The 21,834-nt window shown below is 50.0% G+C and overlaps 2 protein-coding genes across 2 annotated transcripts in view; one reads left to right on the plus strand and one right to left on the minus strand.

Annotated features, from left to right (window-relative positions):
* The window catches only part of LOC108164758 (proteoglycan 4), a 47,193-nt gene that overhangs the window by 17,800 nt on the left and 7,559 nt on the right, over positions 1-21,834 (minus strand). The gene's annotated exons all lie outside the window — the stretch shown is intronic.
* On the plus strand, positions 1,062-17,362 carry LOC117186693 (myosin heavy chain, embryonic smooth muscle isoform-like). The gene is made up of 2 exons (XM_033387778.1): positions 1,062-2,402; positions 16,647-17,362. Exons 1-2 carry the CDS (start codon positions 1,176-1,178, stop codon positions 17,196-17,198), a joined length of 1,779 nt encoding a protein of 592 aa, XP_033243669.1. The 5' UTR covers positions 1,062-1,175; the 3' UTR covers positions 17,199-17,362.

Raw genomic sequence — 21,834 nt, forward strand, 5'->3', positions numbered from 1 at the left:
CAGATTAAGTGATTCACTTGAGCCCAAGCCCATGCACAAGCCCAGGCCATTGAAAGCGGGACGAAGTGCAAGGGCTCGGAGTCATTGCCAAGACGTTCAAGAGAAAGTAAATTTCTCTAACAGAAGCGACTAGGCAAATGAAAGGAAAATCATGGCCAGCTGATTTTGAAGCAGATACTGCAACAAATATAAAAGCTGAGGCTGCTCTTGTGACTAAGAGTGGTCCCTATTCTCACACAATTTCATTCAAAGTCCTCAGAGCGATATACTTGTATCGCTTTGGACAACACCACGAATTGAAGCAGCTGTCTAGAACAACGGCCTTTATCGCTGCTCGCAAAAGGGTTAGATTTATTTCTACGGAGAGGGCAGTCCGCGCATCTCAGAAGCAACGACGGAGGTACGGTAATATAGTATAATTTCACCTAATGGATTTGATTCGAATTATAGAATATTGTTTAGTGGTTTCCATCCCGAACATTGCGTTATATAGATATATATCTCCACCAAGTGCCGTTAAGTGCCACCAAGTGCTTATTCCGACAGGTGGCGCGCATTGGACGAGGAAGAATGTGTGTAAGAGACATATAGAGAGAGAGAGAGAACGAGCGCGGGTTTGGGGATTCAGTTACCGGATATCGTTTTCTTTATTTTGGCTATAATAATGATTTGATCTTGTCGCAATATATTCAATAAATATTTCTGATTGTAAGTTTTCGATTTTTTAATATCTTCAAAATGCAAGTGGATGCCAGAGATTCACGCCTCTTGCAGGAACGGACTAGGGGCGTGGCATTATTTGGAAGTACATTTGTTTTCTCAGCCTCTTATAGCGCCTCCTTCTGGCTGTTACATACATCTACACAAATCTAATATTCCCGTATATGAAAACAGGCTATAGAAAGTCACCATATTCCGAGTTCCAAAACTAATCATACTAGATCAGATCTGATTTAATATTCTCCAAAAAACCCTCACATTTTGCAGAAAGTAAAGCAGGCTGGCCGAGCCTTAAACAAAAATTTGAATTATTTACAATCGACTAGAACGAATATTCATTCATTCTTCAACTTAAAAACGGTAACTAAATAAATTTTGAAAATAACAAAAAATTTTAACTTACAATAAACTATTATTATTTTTGATTATTTTTGTTGCATGGTGTACGGATCGACATGAATACACCGCGCAAGAGTCAGTTGCCGGAGCATGAGCCCAACACAGGAGCCCAGCAAATCGCAGATACAGATATTCTAAAGAACCTTGATGCGGAGCAGATGTGCATCTCAATCTTAGAGGCGGCACTGAAGCAAATATGTCAATTGAAGCAGCGATCGGCCGACCTACTGGTGGATGCGAAGAAGATTTGCTTGAACCAGATGAACAGCATGCAGACGCTGCGGGAGGAAAACACACGTCTGGAGCAGACCAATATCCGGCTGGAGGGAAAGCTACAGCAGGCCGTCGCACAGTTGGAGGAACATCGTGTACAGAGTCAACAGCTCACGGACAAACTTAGCCGAGGCGCAGATCAGCTGGACAGAAAACAGGCTGAATTAGAGAATATGACTGAGCGATACAACGCCCTGCAGTCGGATTTTAGAGCCATGCAACTGGAAAACGATGTCAAGATAAATGAGCTGCAGGGGTGTCTCGCCTTGGCCGACCATCCTGAGCCAGAGAATATTCCCCAGCAGTTCATTAAGGAGTTGGAGGCCAAGATCGCATTGTTTGAGCACACCTTTGCCCTCCTGAGGAAACATGCCGATCAGATTCAAGCTGAGCTGAATTCGATGGGTCCTCTCTTGCAGATAAATCAAACTTGCTCGGGACCTCAGGGTTGCAGCACTCCCCTCTGTATCGTCGAATGCCTAGGTGACATTATATCTAACCCAATACAGATGAATACAGATAAAATTATCAAGCTGCAAAACCTGCTGGAAGAGCGCGACAGGAATCTGCACCTGCTTCAGGAGAAGAAAACGCGTTTAGATAGTTGTATCTTGTGTATGCAAAAGGAACTGGGAGAGCTGCAACAAAATGGCAAATATTATTCGAGACTTCGGGAGAGACTAATGGCTATTATAGCAGAGCGGGATGCTCTAATAGAGCACCGTCAGGAGAGCGACAATCACCTCAAAAAGATGCAAGTTGAAGAGCTGAGACAGAGGCATGACAATGAAAATCTCAAACAGGAATGTGATCAGCTGATGGAGGATAACTTGAATTTGGCAGCGAAGGGGGACGCAGCAATGGAACTTCATCGTGAAGCAAAAACGGAGATGTATCGACTCTCACGTCATTGTGAAGTTCTCATCAATGAGCTAAGCAAGCTACGCGACGTTGCCCGAGAGCTCGAGGAGCAGCGCGAACAACACACCAATCTCGAGCGAAGCATGCAAATCGTCAAAACCAATGCAGAGCAGCTGGCCAAAAAGCTGAAGACAGAGAAGGACAGTCATCGGAAAGAGCTGCAGGACTTGGAGGAACAAATTGGTCGAGAGAAGGGCGAAAAGGCTCCGGCGGCGAATTGTAGCAAATGTCTGAATGGAAAACTGAATGATATTAGAAACGCTGAGATTCAAATCATGGAGCTCCAGCGTGTCAGTGGTAGTACTGAGCTGCCATCGACTTCGACTGGGATCACCCACGAGCACACCGAGCAGATAGAGCGGCGCTGTGGCGATCAAATGATGAATTCTTCTTCGCATATGGGAAAGGCAGAGGACAAGTATCAATGCCTGCTTCGCAGCTATTTTGGGGTTCGCGACGAGCTGGAGCAGCGTCTGAACGAGGTCGATTGTCTAAAGAAAACTATTATGGAGGAGCGTGCGAAAACCGCGAATATTTTGAACGCCCAGAAATCCGAACTAATCAAAAAGCTGGGGAAATGCTGCGAAAACGAGCGACTCGTATTGGAGCTCAAGCACGGCATTGAAAAAACATTTTCCTAGTTGCGCTGAATGACCATCAGAAAGTAATGCAGGCCTTCGAGCAAGGCTACCAAGCAGTACAGTGGTACACACTGGTAGGTGCCAATACGATGGCATACGATGATTTTATCTAACTTTCGTTTTGGTTTCTTATACTTTAATAAAAACTAAAAACTACAAAATAAGTGTACAAATTGGTGGTATTTCATTACATTAGCTCTCCTCACCTCACTTCAGTAGGGAGGGAAGGACGCTTGTGACTTTTTGATTTTCAGCCATCTGGCGAAATGCAGTACACCTCAACAACGGAATCTCATAGGGACTTTCTTTCTTCTTTCCGGTCTGCACAGCACAACAAAAATATACCAAGGCAAGTCGTGGAAGCCGAGGCTTAATCCTTTAAAGTTTTTAATTGAAGTTGAAACAACAGACAGCGGGCAACTCTCCACTGGAAGATGCAGATGGAAGACGATAGCAATGGGAACGTTAGCGTTAGAAGGGGTGGGAAGGTCAGGGACTAAGATATGACTGGGCTCAAGATGATTGCCCGAAGTTAGTCGCGCAGTTTTTGGGGGAGATTTCACGGTCCACGTTGTACGCAGACAGTATGCAAATTGATTGACGAAAATAAAGTCCGTGAGAGTGCAGAATGATGGGGAATCGAAGGAAACGAGACATGCAAATTGTGCAGTCCAAAGGAGGTGGAAGTGGCAGTTGCTCAGAGCGTTACGGCTGCGAAAATCTCCTGAACATGGTCGATGGCAAGGTAAAGTAAACCCCTCCTGTATACCTCTCCAGTAAGTCAATATAACTCTGAAAAAGTGCCCCGCCCATCTAATCCTAGGCCGTGTATCCGTATGTACGGACGGATCTATGCAGACCATAGATATACACAGTCTCATAGATTTTATGCTGTCAAAGATACCTGTGTTAACCGTCCAGTTTGAACACCCAATATGATAAAACTGTCAGATAAGTGCTAGGCATTGACTGATAGCACTGTGTAGGCGGCTACTAACTGTAGTTTATCGTTGTGTCTTATGGTATATACATATGTCTAGCAGTCTAGATTGGACTTGGAATCTGGTGGTAGCAAGCGCAGGTGACATTTCGTTCACCAGTGTTGGAAAAGCACACAAAAACAGAGAGAATTTTTGGACCATCGATATCATAAAGTTTGAGATGGAAACTTCATTGCAAAAGATTTTAGTTTTCAGCAAGAAAATGTTGCTAATCCAGCACCGGAATGAGTGGCTTCTCCTTTTTGTTTCTCTTTCCGTTTCCGTTTCCTACTCTCACTAGCTCCACCATCCAATTGGGATTACGTTGCCGATGGCCAATCGTTGCATGAACTTTTCCCTGATGGGAGCACAGCAAGCCCAAGTCCAAGTCGCAATCCTACCGAGACTGGGCTTTGAGCTCAATATGGATTCCGTGCCAGTGCAGCCGGTCATCCTCAAGCTCCATCCCCGCTGAGCCCCCGCTGAGCCCCTGCTGGAGCCAGCGATATCAGGGAATAGATAAAACTTCGACAGCTTGCGGATTCGATTCGATTTCTAATTAAAAGCGAAAAAACTTTTCCTATGCAACATTTTGGCCTGATGATCGCAATCGAAAATGTCGCACATTATAGTGGAGATGTGTGTTGTGCAAGGGCTCGGAGTCATTGCCAAGACGTTCAAGAGAAAGTAAATTTCTCTAACAGAAGCGACTAGCCAAATGAAAGGAAAATCATGGCCAGCTGATTTTGAAGCAGATACTGCAACAAATATAAAAGCTGAGGCTGCTCTTGTGACTAAGAGTGGTCCCTATTCTCACACAATTTCATTCAAAGTCCTAAGAGCGATATACTTGTATCGCTTTGGACAACACCACGAATTGAAGCAGCTGTCTAGAACAACGGCCTTTATCGCTGCTCGCAAAAGGGTTAGATTTATTTCTACGGAGAGGGCAGTCCGCGCATCTCAGAAGCAACGACGGAGGTACGGTAATATAGTATAATTTCACCTAATGGATTTGATTCGAATTATAGAATATTGTTTAGTGGTTTCCATCCCGAACATTGCGTTATATAGTTATATATATCTCCACCAAGTGCCGTTAAGTGCCACCAAGTGCTTATTCCGACAGGTGGCGCGCATTGGACGAGGAAGAATGTGTGTAAGAGACATATAGAGAGAGAGAGAGAACGAGCGCGGGTTTGGGGATTCAGTTACCGGATATCGTTTTCTTTATTTTGGCTATAATAATGATTTGATCTTGTCGCAATATATTCAATAAATATTTCTGATTGTAAGTTTTCGATTTTTTAATATCTTCAAAATGCAAGTGGATGCCAGAGATTCACGCCTCTTGCAGGAACGGACTAGGGGCGTGGCATTATTTGGAAGTACATTTGTTTTCTCAGCCTCTTATAGCGCCTCCTTCTGGCTGTTACATACATCTACACAAATCTAATATTCCCGTATATGAAAACAGGCTATAGAAAGTCACCATATTCCGAGTTCCAAAACTAATCATACTAGATCAGATCTGATTTAATATTCTCCAAAAAACCCTCACATTTTGCAGAAAGTAAAGCAGGCTGGCCGAGCCTTAAACAAAAATTTGAATTATTTACAATCGACTAGAACGAATATTCATTCATTCTTCAACTTAAAAACGGTAACTAAATAAATTTTGAAAATAACAAAAAATTTTAACTTACAATAAACTATTATTATTTTTGATTATTTTTGTTGCATGGTGTACGGATCGACATGAATACACCGCGCAAGAGTCAGTTGCCGGAGCATGAGCCCAACACAGGAGCCCAGCAAATCGCAGATACAGATATTCTAAAGAACCTTGATGCGGAGCAGATGTGCATCTCAATCTTAGAGGCGGCACTGAAGCAAATATGTCAATTGAAGCAGCGATCGGCCGACCTACTGGTGGATGCGAAGAAGATTTGCTTGAACCAGATGAACAGCATGCAGACGCTGCGGGAGGAAAACACACGTCTGGAGCAGACCAATATCCGGCTGGAGGGAAAGCTACAGCAGGCCGTCGCACAGTTGGAGGAACATCGTGTACAGAGTCAACAGCTCACGGACAAACTTAGCCGAGGCGCAGATCAGCTGGACAGAAAACAGGCTGAATTAGAGAATATGACTGAGCGATACAACGCCCTGCAGTCGGATTTTAGAGCCATGCAACTGGAAAACGATGTCAAGATAAATGAGCTGCAGGGGTGTCTCGCCTTGGCCGACCATCCTGAGCCAGAGAATATTCCCCAGCAGTTCATTAAGGAGTTGGAGGCCAAGATCGCATTGTTTGAGCACACCTTTGCCCTCCTGAGGAAACATGCCGATCAGATTCAAGCTGAGCTGAATTCGATGGGTCCTCTCTTGCAGATAAATCAAACTTGCTCGGGACCTCAGGGTTGCAGCACTCCCCTCTGTATCGTCGAATGCCTAGGTGACATTATATCTAACCCAATACAGATGAATACAGATAAAATTATCAAGCTGCAAAACCTGCTGGAAGAGCGCGACAGGAATCTGCACCTGCTTCAGGAGAAGAAAACGCGTTTAGATAGTTGTATCTTGTGTATGCAAAAGGAACTGGGAGAGCTGCAACAAAATGGCAAATATTATTTGAGACTTCGGGAGAGACTAATGGCTATTATAGCAGAGCGGGATGCTCTAATAGAGCACCGTCAGGAGAGCGACAATCACCTCAAAAAGATGCAAGTTGAAGAGCTGAGACAGAGGCATGACAATGAAAATCTCAAACAGGAATGTGATCAGCTGATGGAGGATAACTTGAATTTGGCAGCGAAGGGGGACGCAGCAATGGAACTTCATCGTGAAGCAAAAACGGAGATGTATCGACTCTCACGTCATTGTGAAGTTCTCATCAATGAGCTAAGCAAGCTACGCGACGTTGCCCGAGAGCTTGTGAGGACCCATACTGGGACCCTCACATAGTAACAAGAATAATAATAATAATATTAATAATTGGATTACTCACAACCATATGCTATAGTAGTAAATAAGCTAGTTATGTTTTGCATAGCCGAAATCCCGCCAAACGGCCAGCTCACACGGAACAACCGCAAAGAAGACGGCGAGGAGAGGGAGCCATGCTCAGCCGGCAGCAGAGCGGAGCTCTTTCGGAAAAGTCCCGTTGGCCCGAAAACGAGCGCGAGGCGTGGCGAGAACGTCGAGCGACCGTAGCGAGAGAGGGAGTCGATTCTGGGAAGTGAGCGAAGACGGAACGTCGCGGACATCGAAGTGAAGAGAAAAAAAAGAGTGTTGAACGGCCGCGCGTCAGAGAGGAGAGAAAAGCATGGAGGAGCTGCGGGAACACAGGCGCCGGATCCGCGGGTGAGCTGGCCGCTGGCCAAGGTAGTAGTAGGAGTAGGAGGGAGTGCGAGGGGAACCAATCTAATAAAACTTCGATCATAGAATTAAGAACGCGTTGGCTTCCATTTATTTTCTCTGGTCGGACCACCGACTGCGGTCATCTCTCCACCCCCTCCCCACCCGTTTTCCTGACTGTTCTCGGTCACTACGCTCCCGCTCTGACTCTGGCAACAGGGTTTTACCCTGCTGGAGTGAGAAGTGGTACGCGTTTCGACAGAGGCGCCCCCCTCATCCTTTTCCTTCACCTCCCCGGACCCGCGGCCCACTTCGACCTTGGCAACAGGGGTTTTACCCTGCTGAATTTTCATGTTGCAGCGTCTCGGGTGAGTTTCGCGCCGCCCGGCCCAACGCCGCTTTCCCCCCCCCCCTCCCTAATTTCTCCCGAAGGCCCCGTCGTTGACGGCGGCTCGGCGATCCCTGCGCCAACGACCCGCCTCCCCCCCCAGTCTCAACGTCTCAGCAACTTACAAATAAACTGTAGGTGACCCTGGGCAGACTGAGACTGACCCCAGCCTAGGATCACTACTTTACAGATGGCGCCCGAGCAGGGACTGTTGAGACAATTCAAACGATAGTTTTCTGGGGGGATTTCACCCTTCGTGGCCTAAAGATCCACAAGTAGATCGCGTAGGTAGCGCCGCATCAAACCGAGGAGAAATTTATAGGGTATCAATAAGAAAATACGATACGAAGGTACAGGCCAGCAGCGAGCAAAGCGTGGCTGAAAAGCTGTACAATCCCCGTTAGCCGTCGGCAAATGAAGAGGAGAGAACGGGAAAGAGGAAATGAGAGAGGAAAACGACAGAATGAAAGTACAGCCCGCAGCCAAGCAAAGCATAGTGATGCCCTTCCCATGTCCAGCAGAAAGAGAAAAAAAAAAAATCCAAGCGAAACACCAGCGACGAAGCAGCACGCAAAGCAGAACGAAAATTCGGTGGTCCCCGTTATCCTCAGGCAAAACCATGCGGGATCATAGCGCCCGGTACAGTGGGGAAAGAGCCAAGGGCAGCCAGACCTCTGTTACATCTCAGTGGGGAGAGAGGGGGTGAAGACCGGAGAACAGTTCTGGGCGTCGGCGGCGGGCATGAGCCGAACGACCCACGAGTATAATACATGAAATTATCCCTTTCTCATACTACCCGCACCCCCCGATCTTCGACTATTTACCTAACCATTCGCCCGCGGCTCTCTCGCGTGGTGTTCTCGGCCGACTCCGAGACGTCGACGTCGGCAGAGGCTCGGCCGTTCAGCCAGACCCAATATAAGCCGGGTTGTATACAACGCAAGAGACAGTCATCCTCAGCATTCGGTCAAACATACAACGTGTGAAACAGAGTGATCCCCTGCCTTCGATCAGTACACAACGCGCAAAATACAGTGGTCCTTATCCCGCAGCATACAGTGGTCCCTATCCCGCAGCATACAACGTGCGAAAGACAGCGATCCCCGCGTCTTCTGTCCACCTCGCGCTCCCCCCCGAAACTGAACACGAACCAACGGATTCTAACCGGAACAATCCTGCAGAAACCAACGACTGAAGTACCCCTGAACAAGCGCGTGTTAATTTCCAGCCCCCGTGTCCAGGCCCACGACCAAGACGGCCCACCGGTAATTCACTACCGAATAGCCTCGCACGCGTCCTCGCCGTTTAAGGATTCAGAGCCCCGTCTTTCGCCGCGTCCTTAGCTACGTTTTTCGACTCCTCGGGCGACGCTCCAGACATTTGATCGTAGACCACGTGCAGCAACAGTGACCCGGACCAACTCAACATGGGAGTCAAGTGGATTTCGGTCAGGCGCAAGAACGAGTTGGAGATGATTACCGCGGAGCTTGGGTTAGACAGCGCTGGAACTGTCGAAGAGTTGAGACGTCGACTCGCGACCTTCGCAAACTCGGCCGATTTACCAAGTACGGCGCGTTCTCGGTTGGAGGAATTGGAGGCCCAGTACGGAGTCGCCGTGACTCCAGAGGTTAAACCACTTTCTCCCCGCCCTTCTACACTCGCGCCTCTTCACCTACAACCCCATCCCCCGGCTGCGTATGATGTCGTACCCGCCAGTAGCCGTAGTATCGTGGCGTCGGGATCCGCTGTGCCGGCAGAGAGCCTACTCCATGGCATCGACGTCGGTGCCGCGCAGAGAAACCTGCACGGTAGCAAGGACCCACCAACGAAGGGGTCCACCTGGAACGAAGAGCATTTTAACGCTGCGATCACCGAGAAAATGGTCCGCTGGGGAATCGTGTTTGATGGGTCCGGCGATCCGTTAAGTTTCCTGGAGCACGTGCAAGAGAGGGCAGCCACTTATAAGATAGATCTACGCCACTTATCACAAGGAATCCTCGTGTTGTTGACCGGTCGGGCCGAGAGTTGGTTTCGAACGAGCCGCCTTAGTGGAGAACCATGGGAGACCTTTCGCAAAGAGTTTTCAGAGTTTTTTTTGCCTCCCCGGTACTTTCAACGGCTAGAAGACGAGATCCGAACCCATTTTCAACGACCAAAAGAAGCGTTTAAAACGTACCTCGTGGACATTCGACTAATGATGCAGCGCGCGGGATACACCGAGGCTCAGGAATTGGAAAGGATATACGATAACATGCTCCCGGAATACCAGTTGTTTACGAGACGAAAAGATTTTGATTCTCTCTCCGAATTAACGCAACTGGTTGTGAACTTCGAGGTGACGCGTAACAAGGGACCGTCGGAGCTCACGGGCTACGCGAACCAAGCACGAGACACCCATCCGCGGGAAACTTTAGGGCCAACGGCTGGTCAACGAGGACCAAGGAATCACGCGGCCGCGAGGACACAGGATCTCCGGCACGATAGAACCCAGGTGAGGGATTGGTCGACGGACTCGCAGCAGCCGGATGTCAGGAATGGAACCATCCTCCAAGACGCCGACCCCATAATCGACGTGCAGCATGCTTGTAGGAACTGCGGCGGGGCCGGGCACTTTTCCAGGGAGTGTAAACAGCCCCAAGTCTTGTACTGCTGGGACTGCGGCCGTCGCGGGCTACGCACCATCGAATGCTGTCGCAGGAATTCGTCGGGAAACGGACAGGCGCTTCACTCGGCAGGGGACCGGGCGAAGACCGCCAATCCCACCCCGAGGCAGTAAAGGGAACCCTGCGGCTGGAGAGAGGACGAATTCGCGCGCAAGTAACCATGGAAGGAGAGGACCTACTCGCTACTCTGGACACAGGCGCCACACGGAGCTTCGTTAGCGAACGCAAAGCCCTGGAGCTGGACAACGGACAGAGTATAGCGATGGTGCGAACGACGATCAGATTGGCGGATGGGTCCCTCCGGGAATTGACTCAGGCGCTGATGGCAGACATACGACTAGGAGATCAACAAGTAAAGATGCCGGTGCTAGTAATGAAAGACGTGCTGGATGACGTCCTCCTCGGGATGGATTTCCTATGCGGAATAGACGCGACCCTGCAGTGTGGAGGAGTCCCCTTGCGCCTGCAATTTAAACACAGCCATGATACCAGGACTCAAGACATAGGATCCCCAGCCCGCCTGGATCAACCTACGAATCTCAGCCGAGACCGGGTCGCCCAGCATCAAGAACCGACGAGGAACGACGTGCCGAACGAGGAGCGCGTGGCCGATCCCCTGGGATCCATGATGATGAGGTGGGGAAAATTTGCGAGGGACGACGTACCAAACGAGACGTGCGTGGCCGTTTCTTCAAGGAATTCTAGGAATTCGGGCGAGGTCTCGACCCCGGCAGGATACCAACCCGGATGGACATCGGCGCTCCCCGGCCTCGACCACAGAGCCATGCTGAAAAACCCCTTCCGGGTACACGAGGTACAGCAGCGATCCAAGAAACGAGTGCGATTCGAGCCCGGCATCGGCGACAACGGGCCCCGCCGTAGGCGCACCAGGGAACGGACACAGGGAGCAACAGTGGCCACCGTGAGTATATCCCAATTGCCCGACGTTTTGGCCCCTGGATTCGAGCCCGAAGACGACGAACCCCTGGAACCCCGGATCACCGAATGGTTGCAACAGGAACTGAAACAATTCGACGGCCTCAGCGGAGTGTCCCCCATTGCAGAACACACCATCGTGATGCGCGACAACAAGCCTATAAAACAACGTTATTATCCAAAAAACCCCGCTATGCAAGCCGTCATTAATAAACAGGTCGACGAACTGCTTAAGGAAGGGCAGATTGAACCTTCGAAGAGTCCACATAGCGCCCCAATTGTCCTCGTGGGCAAGAAAACAGGTGACATCAGGATGTGCATAGACTTCCGACAGTTGAACGCGCGATCAATCCCCGACGCGTATCCCCTCCCCAGGATTCACCACATATTGGAACAGCTGAGAGATGCCAGGTACATATCGACCCTGGACCTGAAGAGCGGCTACTGGCAAATTCCGCTTGCCCCAACCAGCCGCGAGTGCACGGCGTTCACCGTGCCGGGCCGCGGGTTGTTTCACTGGAAAGTGATGCCTTTTGGCCTTCACTCCGCCGGCGCGACCTTCCAGCGAGCACTGGATAGCGTGATTGGCCCCGACATGGAACCACACGCATTCGCCTATCTTGATGACATTATCGTCATCGGGCACACCGTGGAGGACCACATGCGGCATCTTGGGACAGTTCTACAGCGGCTGCGCAAGGCTAATCTTCGACTCAACAAGGACAAATGCAGCTTCTTCAAACGCAGACTGAAGTATTTAGGACACGTCATCAGCGGGAACGGCATACACACGGATCCTGACAAGATCGCCGCAGTGCGCAACCTGAAACCTCCGGCAGGTGTCAAGGAACTTCGCCGATGCATCGGTATGGCCTCCTGGTACCGGCGGTTTGTACCCAACTTTTCCGAAATAGTAGAACCCATGACGGCGTTGTTAAGGAAAGATCGGCAATGGAAATGGTCGGAAGAACAGGAGAAAGCCTTCGAGGAGTTGAAGATCAGGTTAACCGAAGCGCCGGTCCTCGCCTGCCCTGATTTTTCTGAAAAATTCTCATTGCAAACCGACGCTAGCGAACAAGGATTAGGAGCCGTCCTTACACAAAAGATAAGGGACGAGGAACGAGTAATAGCCTACGCGAGTCGACGCTTGTCCAAAGCCGAGGAGAACTACTCCGTTACTGAGAAGGAATGCTTGGCAATAGTGTGGTCAATCCGCAAGCTGCGCTGTTACTTGGAAGGATACCGATTTGACGTGATCACGGACCATCTCGCCCTCAAATGGATCAACTCGATCGACAACCCCACTGGACGGATAGCACGTTGGGCTTTGGAGCTGCAGCAATATCAATTCGATATTCGCTATCGCCGAGGGAAGCAGAACGTGGTAGCAGATGCACTTTCCCGCCAACCATTGGAGTTACTACATCAAGCTCTGGAGGAGGAGTCACAGTGCAAGTGGATCAGGAAAATGTTGGCGAGAATCAGGCAGCAGCCGGGCAAATATGAAGACTACCGAAGCGAGAGTGGACAACTGTATCGGCGCCTGCACACCGTGCCCGAAGAAGAAGACTCCACCCCATGGAAACTCTGCGTCGCTGCAGAACATAGACGACGCGTACTAAAAGAATGCCATGACCACCCGACGGCCGGACATCTAGGAATCCGAAAAACAAGCACACGAGTCGCCCAAAAGTACTACTGGCCAGGCCTGTTCCGAGAAGTCGCCAGATACGTTCGCCAATGCGTAGTGTGCCAAAAATACAAGGTGAGCCAGTTCAAACCGGCGGGGAAAATGTTCACCAGACAAGTTGACGAACCCTTCAGCGTGTTATGCGCCGACTTTGTTGGGCCGTTGCCCCGCTCCAAACATGGAAACACCGTCCTCCTGGTTTTCTTCGACGCATTTAGTAAGTGGGTCGAACTGGTGCCTCTACGCAAGGCAACTACGCCACACCTGGAAAGATCATTCCGAGAAAGAATCCTAAGCCGCTTTGGTACCCCTCGTACCTTCGTTTGCGACAATGGGGCACAGTTTACCAGCCGATCGTTCAAAGGATTCTGCAAAAGGCTAGGGATGGAACTTCAGCATACTGCCCCGTACACTCCCCAACAAAATCCAACAGAACGCGCGAACAGAACAATTAAAACGATGGTGGCGCAATACATCGACGGAAAACAGAACACTTGGGACGAGCTCTTGCCAGAAATCACGCTCGCGATCAACTCAAGCGTGTCCGATTCGACGCGATTCAGCCCCGCGTTTTTGATCCAAGGTCGCGAGCCAAGACTGCCAGGCGCCTTGTACGACGAGGTTACGCCAGGAACGGGAACTAGCATCGCCGACCCGGAGACCAGGGCACGACAGATGAGAGAGGTGTTCGAAATCGCAAAAACAAACTGCGACAAAGCATCAGAAGAGCAAAAACGACATTACAACCTCCGCCGTAGGGAATGGAAACCGGCTATTGGATCCCAAGTGATGTTACGTCGCCACACTCTGTCCAAAGCAGCCGAAGGCTTCGCCTCCAAGTTGGCCACGAAATTCGAGGGACCATACCGGGTGACCAAGTTTCTCTCTCCGAATCTCGTCCGATTACAGGTTCTAAACGGACGTAAGCAGCGATCAGCCAGTTTGAACGACCTGAAGGCGTTCTACCCGACCATCGACGAAGATGACGAAAAGACCGACCAGATCAGGACGGACAGTGAAGACGACCCTGACCGAACCAATATACAACAATCTTGATTACAACGCAGATCTACTCAAACCGCCACGACGATGCTGACACCCCGGATACACAGAGACGAAACCAATCAGGAACCCGGATATCTTGCGAGGAACGACGCACCGAACGAGGCGTGCGTGGCTGCTCCTCCTGGACACATCCGCTTCGGGAACCCGGATATCTTGCGAGGAACGACGCACCGAACGAGGCGTGCGTGGCTGCTTCTCCTGGACCCATCCGCTTCAGGAACCCGGATATCCTGCGAGGAACGACGCACCGAACGAGGCGTGCGTGGCCGCTTCTCCTGGACACATCCGCTTCCGGGACCCGGACATCCTTCGAAGAACGACGCACCAAACGAAGTGGGCGTGACTGTTCCTTCAAGGGCAAACCGCAACCGTGATTGTACCGAAGGGACCAACCAAGGCCGACATTTTGGAGATTCTCATTAAGTCTATAACCGCTCCGCCGCACTCATAGAGTATCAAAGTATTTCTTGCCTGTAGTCAACAAGTCCATGCCTATTCACAGCTCATCGAATGCGAGAGACCCCCGCCGTCGGAGAACTACGACGAAAGCCAGGCCGGAGCCCCCAGTCGACTGGGAGATCATCGAGGAACTGATTCTTCGCCCCACTCCACGAGAATTCCAAGTCCACCCAGAGGTCCTCAGCTGGGAAAATTTATGCGGCGACGTCGTAAGCTGGCCCCGCATCGACCAGATCATCGAGGGGCACGATTCAGACCCCGATCACGTCAATATTACAGGAGACGTGGCCCAGACGTACAGGGACCCAAGCCCTGGCAACGCCGCCAGAGCCACGTTCACCCATGCTCAGGGCCCCAGCCAGGTCAACCCCGACCAGGTCGCCGAAGACCACGCGCAGGGCCCTGGACACGCCACCGTAGGAGAAGCAGCCGACTACACCGCTCCGGGTCCGAGCCCCGACGAGGGGGCAGAGGCCATCACTATCCCTGACGGGCTGCCAGGTGCCACCGCACGCGGATACCGCCAGCAATTCGAGCCGACGGAGTTCGAAAAAGAGGTGCTCCGCTGGGAAGAGCCACCGCTTCCGGCACTCTTCGGGGCCCTTGATACGCTCAACCTTCTCGAACGGATAGACGGGTTGGACATCGCCCCCGAAGATGCAGGACTACCGGCCGTCAGCAACTTTGACGCCATCCTGCGTCCCGAAGACATCGCCACCGAAGATGCAGGACTACCGGCCGTCAGCAACTTTGACGCCATCCTGCGTCCCGAAGACATCGCCACCGAAGACGCAGAGCTACCGGACGCCTGCGATCTGGACGCCATCCTACATCCCGAGGGCGGCCGTCCGGAGATACCAGAAACGTCGACCCCCAACCCAGCCGTTCGTTGGGTGACTGGGGAGGCGGATTGGAGAGTACGTACGCCCGACGGCCGGCTGCCAGACACCCTGAAAGCCCGGCTCCTGGCACAACTCGTCAACCCGCGGCGTAAAGATGTCCGATTCTTGGCAGAGGCGGACAACACCTTCTTCCAGGTCCACATCAGCAAGACGAGCAAAGTGACTATTCGCTCACGGGCCCCCCGAAGTAAGGAGAGGGTGTGAGGACCCATACTGGGACCCTCACATAGTAACAAGAATAATAATAATAATATTAATAATTGGATTACTCACAACCATATGCTATAGTAGTAAATAAGCTAGTTATGTTTTGCATAGCCGAAATCCCGCCAAACGGCCAGCTCACACGGAACAACCGCAAAGAAGACGGCGAGGAGAGGGAGCCATGCTCAGCCGGCAGCAGAGCGGAGCTCTTTCGGAAAAGTCCCGTTGGCCCGAAAACGAGCGCGAGGCGTGGCGAGAACGTCGAGCGACCGTAGCGAGAGAGGGAGTCGATTCTGGGAAGTGAGCGAAGACGGAACGTCGCGGACATCGAAGTGAAGAGAAAAAAAAGAGTGTTGAACGGCCGCGCGTCAGAGAGGAGAGAAAAGCATGGAGGAGCTGCGGGAACACAGGCGCCGGATCCGCGGGTGAGCTGGCCGCTGGCCAAGGTAGTAGTAGGAGTAGGAGGGAGTGCGAGGGGAACCAATCTAATAAAACTTCGATCATAGAATTAAGAACGCGTTGGCTTCCATTTATTTTCTCTGGTCGGACCACCGACTGCGGTCATCTCTCCACCCCCTCCCCACCCGTTTTCCTGACTGTTCTCGGTCACTACGCTCCCGCTCTGACTCTGGCAACAGGGTTTTACCCTGCTGGAGTGAGAAGTGGTACGCGTTTCGACAGAGGCGCCCCCCCTCATCCTTTTCCTTCACCTCCCCGGACCCGCGGCCCACTTCGACCTTGGCAACAGGGGTCTTACCCTGCTGAAGTCGGGGAGTGCAGCGTCTCGGGTGAGTTTCGCGCCGCCCGGCCCAACGCCGCTTTCCCCCCCCCCCCTCCCTAATTTCTCCCGAAGGCCCCGTCGTTGACGGCGGCTCGGCGATCCCTGCGCCAACGACCCGCCTCCCCCCCCCAGTCTCAACGTCTCAGCAACTTACAAATAAACTGTAGGTGACCCTGGGCAGACTGAGACTGACCCCAGCCTAGGATCACTACTTTACTTTCGCAGCGCGAACAACACACCAATCTCGAGCGAAGCATGCAAATCGTCAAAACCAATGCAGAGCAGCTGGCCAAAAAGCTGAAGACAGAGAAGGACAGTCATCGGAAAGAGCTGCAGGACTTGGAGGAACAAATTGGTCGAGAGAAGGGCGAAAAGGCTCCGGCGGCGAATTGTAGCAAATGTCTGAATGGAAAACTGAATGATATTAGAAACGCTGAGATTCAAATCATGGAGCTCCAGCGTGTCAGTGGTAGTACTGAGCTGCCATCGACTTCGACTGGGATCACCCACGAGCACACCGAGCAGATAGAGCGGCGCTGTGGCGATCAAATGATGAATTCTTCTTCGCATATGGGAAAGGCAGAGGACAAGTATCAATGCCTGCTTCGCAGCTATTTTGGGGTTCGCGACGAGCTGGAGCAGCGTCTGAACGAGGTCGATTGTCTAAAGAAAACTATTATGGAGGAGCGTGCGAAAACCGCGAATATTTTGAACGCCCAGAAATCCGAACTAATCAAAAAGCTGGGGAAATGCTGCGAAAACGAGCGACTCGTATTGGAGCTCAAGCACGGCATTGAAAAAACATTTTCCTAGTTGCGCTGAATGACCATCAGAAAGTAATGCAGGCCTTCGAGCAAGGCTACCAAGCAGTACAGTGGTACACACTGGTAGGTGCCAATACGATGGCATACGATGATTTTATCTAACTTTCGTTTTGGTTTCTTATACTTTAATAAAAACTAAAAACTACAAAATAAGTGTACAAATTGGTGGTATTTCATTACATTAGCTCTCCTCACCTCACTTCAGTAGGGAGGGAAGGACGCTTGTGACTTTTTGATTTTCAGCCATCTGGCGAAATGCAGTACACCTCAACAACGGAATCTCATAGGGACTTTCTTTCTTCTTTCCGGTCTGCACAGCACAACAAAAATATACCAAGGCAAGTCGTGGAAGCCGAGGCTTAATCCTTTAAAGTTTTTAATTGAAGTTGAAACAACAGACAGCGGGCAACTCTCCACTGGAAGATGCAGATGGAAGACGATAGCAATGGGAACGTTAGCGTTAGAAGGGGTGGGAAGGTCAGGGACTAAGATATGACTGGGCTCAAGATGATTGCCCGAAGTTAGTCGCGCAGTTTTTGGGGGAGATTTCACGGTCCACGTTGTACGCAGACAGTATGCAAATTGATTGACGAAAATAAAGTCCGTGAGAGTGCAGAATGATGGGGAATCGAAGGAAACGAGACATGCAAATTGTGCAGTCCAAAGGAGGTGGAAGTGGCAGTTGCTCAGAGCGTTACGGCTGCGAAAATCTCCTGAACATGGTCGATGGCAAGGTAAAGTAAACCCCTCCTGTATACCTCTCCAGTAAGTCAATATAACTCTGAAAAAGTGCCCCGCCCATCTAATCCTAGGCCGTGTATCCGTATGTACGGACGGATCTATGCAGACCATAGATATACACAGTCTCATAGATTTTATGCTGTCAAAGATACCTGTGTTAACCGTCCAGTTTGAACACCCAATATGATAAAACTGTCAGATAAGTGCTAGGCATTGACTGATAGCACTGTGTAGGCGGCTACTAACTGTAGTTTATCGTTGTGTCTTATGGTATATACATATGTCTAGCAGTCTAGATTGGACTTGGAATCTGGTGGTAGCAAGCGCAGGTGACATTTCGTTCACCAGTGTTGGAAAAGCACACAAAAACAGAGAGAATTTTTGGACCATCGATATCATAAAGTTTGAGATGGAAACTTCATTGCAAAAGATTTTAGTTTTCAGCAAGAAAATGTTGCTAATCCAGCACCGGAATGAGTGGCTTCTCCTTTTTGTTTCTCTTTCCGTTTCCGTTTCCTACTCTCACTAGCTCCACCATCCAATTGGGATTACGTTGCCGATGGCCAATCGTTGCATGAACTTTTCCCTGATGGGAGCACAGCAAGCCCAAGTCCAAGTCGCAATCCTACCGAGACTGGGCTTTGAGCTCAATATGGATTCCGTGCCAGTGCAGCCGGTCATCCTCAAGCTCCATCCCCGCTGAGCCCCCGCTGAGCCCCTGCTGGAGCCAGCGATATCAGGGAATAGATAAAACTTCGACAGCTTGCGGATTCGATTCGATTTCTAATTAAAAGCGAAAAAACTTTTCCTATGCAACATTTTGGCCTGATGATCGCAATCGAAAATGTCGCACATTATAGTGGAGATGTGTGTTGTAAGAGGAGGAGGAGGAGGAGGAGGAGGAGGACGAGGACGATGTGGTAGGGCGGTAAGGCCGGTAAGGGCGGGTACAAGGGGTAAAAGGAAAGTGGCAATAAAGTAACCGCAACATGGCCAAATGAAAATTGTGTGCAGTGGAGGATACAAAGGAGCAGCCAGAGGCAAAAAGCCAGGAAAAGTTCCTCAACTTTTGTCACATTTAATTAACATGAATCAATGGCTCATCCAGGGGTGGGGTGGGGTGGTGTGGGGTGGTGTGGGGTGGTGTGGGGTGGGGTGTGGTGAGAATGGGGTGCTGAAGCTAAAAGTTGGAAACAGGAAAGGAGGAAAAGTTCCTGGCGCTTAAGTTCAATGCTCAGCTCAGGCACGCAGGCCAAAATTTATTGGGGCTTGCAATAAACTTGAAATTTTCATGCCAACGACTCATTAAACTTGCGCACAGAATTAACAATTTATGCATATACATATACATAAGTGTGTCTGTGTGTGCGTATCTGTGTGTGTTTGCACTTAGAGAGTGTTTTTTTATGGGTGTGAGTGTGTCAGTTTTATGACTTAACCGACACAAATTACTTAATGCCGTTCGTTCTTTATTGTTCAATTATTAAATAAGGCCTGAAGGCATAAAAAAGTTTAACACACATTCGATCCTCTCCACATATGGATGTGGATGTGGATGTGTGTGTGTGTGTCCCTGTGCCTGCATCTGTATCTGTGTGCCGACTTAATCAGGCCCTCTTAGCAACAGCAACACTAAGCAAATGCCTCGATTAATGGGCCAACATTTGTTATCAATGATGCCCAAGTGAACGATAATGCCTTAACAACAGCCTCAGATGGGGCATGAGAAGATATTAACTGGGGTACAAAAGGAGAGGAAGGTACGAAGATATTTTCAAGCTCATCAGCAGCACCAGCCATCGTCATCATTATCGTTCTCATTATCGGCCTTGTCAATTATCATTATGGTTCATCATTTTGTCAGCACTGAGAGCACAAAAAACTTGAAAATGGCCCCGGATTGCTTTGTAATGGCGATTTGTGATGGCACGTATATCGATAAGCTACAAGATATTTCACAAATAATCCTCGATATATGTACATATGTCTGACACAACGATTTTTAGCACAATATGTAGGGCCGATCAACTGAATTTTTAGAAGGGGCAAGTAAGGCACTGTATGAGTTCTATGCTAAGTCCGCGCAAAAATGCAGAAAACTCAGACGATTTTGTGACTGCGATATTTGTGATTTTATTTGTGATGAAGCAAAATATGGTAAAAGTATTACAGGATGGTAATAATTACAGCCATTAGACTTATTCTTGTAATACCTGAGGGTCTGCAGCAAAATCAGATGAGAATGCGCGATTAATGCAAGTTTGGAAATTGTAAATTAGTTGTGGCTGCTGCTGCCGTGCATACCCGATACTTAGTCATCATGGCTCTCCTCCGGCAGACGGCGCTAACATTGAACGATACGACGAAGAGTGCGTGCGAGAGAGACAGACAAATCAGTCAGAATGTGTCGTCGAGCGCTGCCATTTCGGCACCACACCATTATGCCACCCGTGTAACTGTGGTTTCAACCTAAAATACATTCCTCCTTTCGTAGGTCATGATATTAATAGTTAGTAGGTTGTACTGTACTCTCAGTTCTCTCAGTGCACAAAGTGCCCGGCCCCGGCCCCAGCCCCAGTACAATGAGCTTGTGGTTGTTACGAGTATCATCGAAGGGTCATGCCATAAACCGTTATATGCCCGGGTCAAAGTTTCTGGCCATCATGAAATGTTCTGAAATTAATCAGCCTTCATTGCTGTGGCAGCTGCTACTGATGGTGGTGCTGCTGGTCCTCATCCCGAGGATCCCATCCTTCCTCTTTTGCAGTTATCTTTCTGTCTCTCTCTATCTCTCTCTCTCTCTCTCTCTGCGATTTAGTGATTAAAATTACACACACAACACACGACATGTAACACACACGCACACATGTGGGGGAGGGAGCACTTTTATTTACTGTTAATTAATTCGCAATGTAATCTTTTTTGCAAGTTTTTTATTCAGTTTTCGTTTTGGTGGCTCAGCGCCATCCCATGCGGCTATCACATGCTTCCCACCTGAGCTGCCTGAGAGCTGCCCCATCTCCACCCATCTTCTGTCAGCATCCCACCACCTTTTGGGGACGTGGCAGGACCTCAAAGCATCAGCTTCTAATTTGCTGCTAAATGGAAGCGAAAACGCTTTGTTTGTGCATAACGAGGCGTGCAGCGCCCCCAAACAAAAGGAGCACAAGGATACACAGGGGGGAAGTGCTGCAGCGAGGAGGGCGGACGAGGCGAGGCCAAAGGGAAAGCGGGACTCTCTTTTTGTCCTTTGGCGAAGGGGAGGTAGGCAAGGATGATGATGATGAAACGACAGCGGACACAAAGAATCCATTGCGAATGCGACTGCGTTTGCCCGCATTCAGGAAAAGCAGCGAAGGACAAACCTCAGGCGCCCACACACCACACACCACACACCACCTCCACCTCCACCCCCACCCCAGCCCCCACCAAATGAGGTCAAAGCAAAGGGCAAAAGAGGAAGGGGCTTGGGAGAGGGCTTGACAGTGCTAAGGTCGGGGGTGATGGAGGGCGTGGCGTGGTGGCAATCGAGTTGATTACCACGCGAGAGCCGAACAAAAGACAATGCCCTGGCACTCGCTGGCATCGCTCAAATGGATTTGGTGGGGGCTACGGGTATGGTACGCAAAAAGGGTAAATGGGGCTGGTGGGGGAGGGTAGAGGGGCTCGGAGAAGGGCGTATAGCACGTCCACGTGCCAATTGCTTCATTACTTGCACATTTTCAACTCAATAGCACACTGTGTACCATATCCTTGCACCAGTTGGGAAGATTCGCACTTGGGGAAGGTAGTCGCAATCCCTCACAACTTACAAGGAATGTTCTAGATGTGGGTGAAAGGAATTGCTCCACCGAAGGATGCATCCCCCTCCCCGCCCAAAAATG

This window comes from Drosophila miranda, chromosome XL (genome assembly GCF_003369915.1).
Source record: "Drosophila miranda strain MSH22 chromosome XL, D.miranda_PacBio2.1, whole genome shotgun sequence".
NCBI classification, from domain to species: domain Eukaryota; kingdom Metazoa; phylum Arthropoda; class Insecta; order Diptera; family Drosophilidae; genus Drosophila; species Drosophila miranda.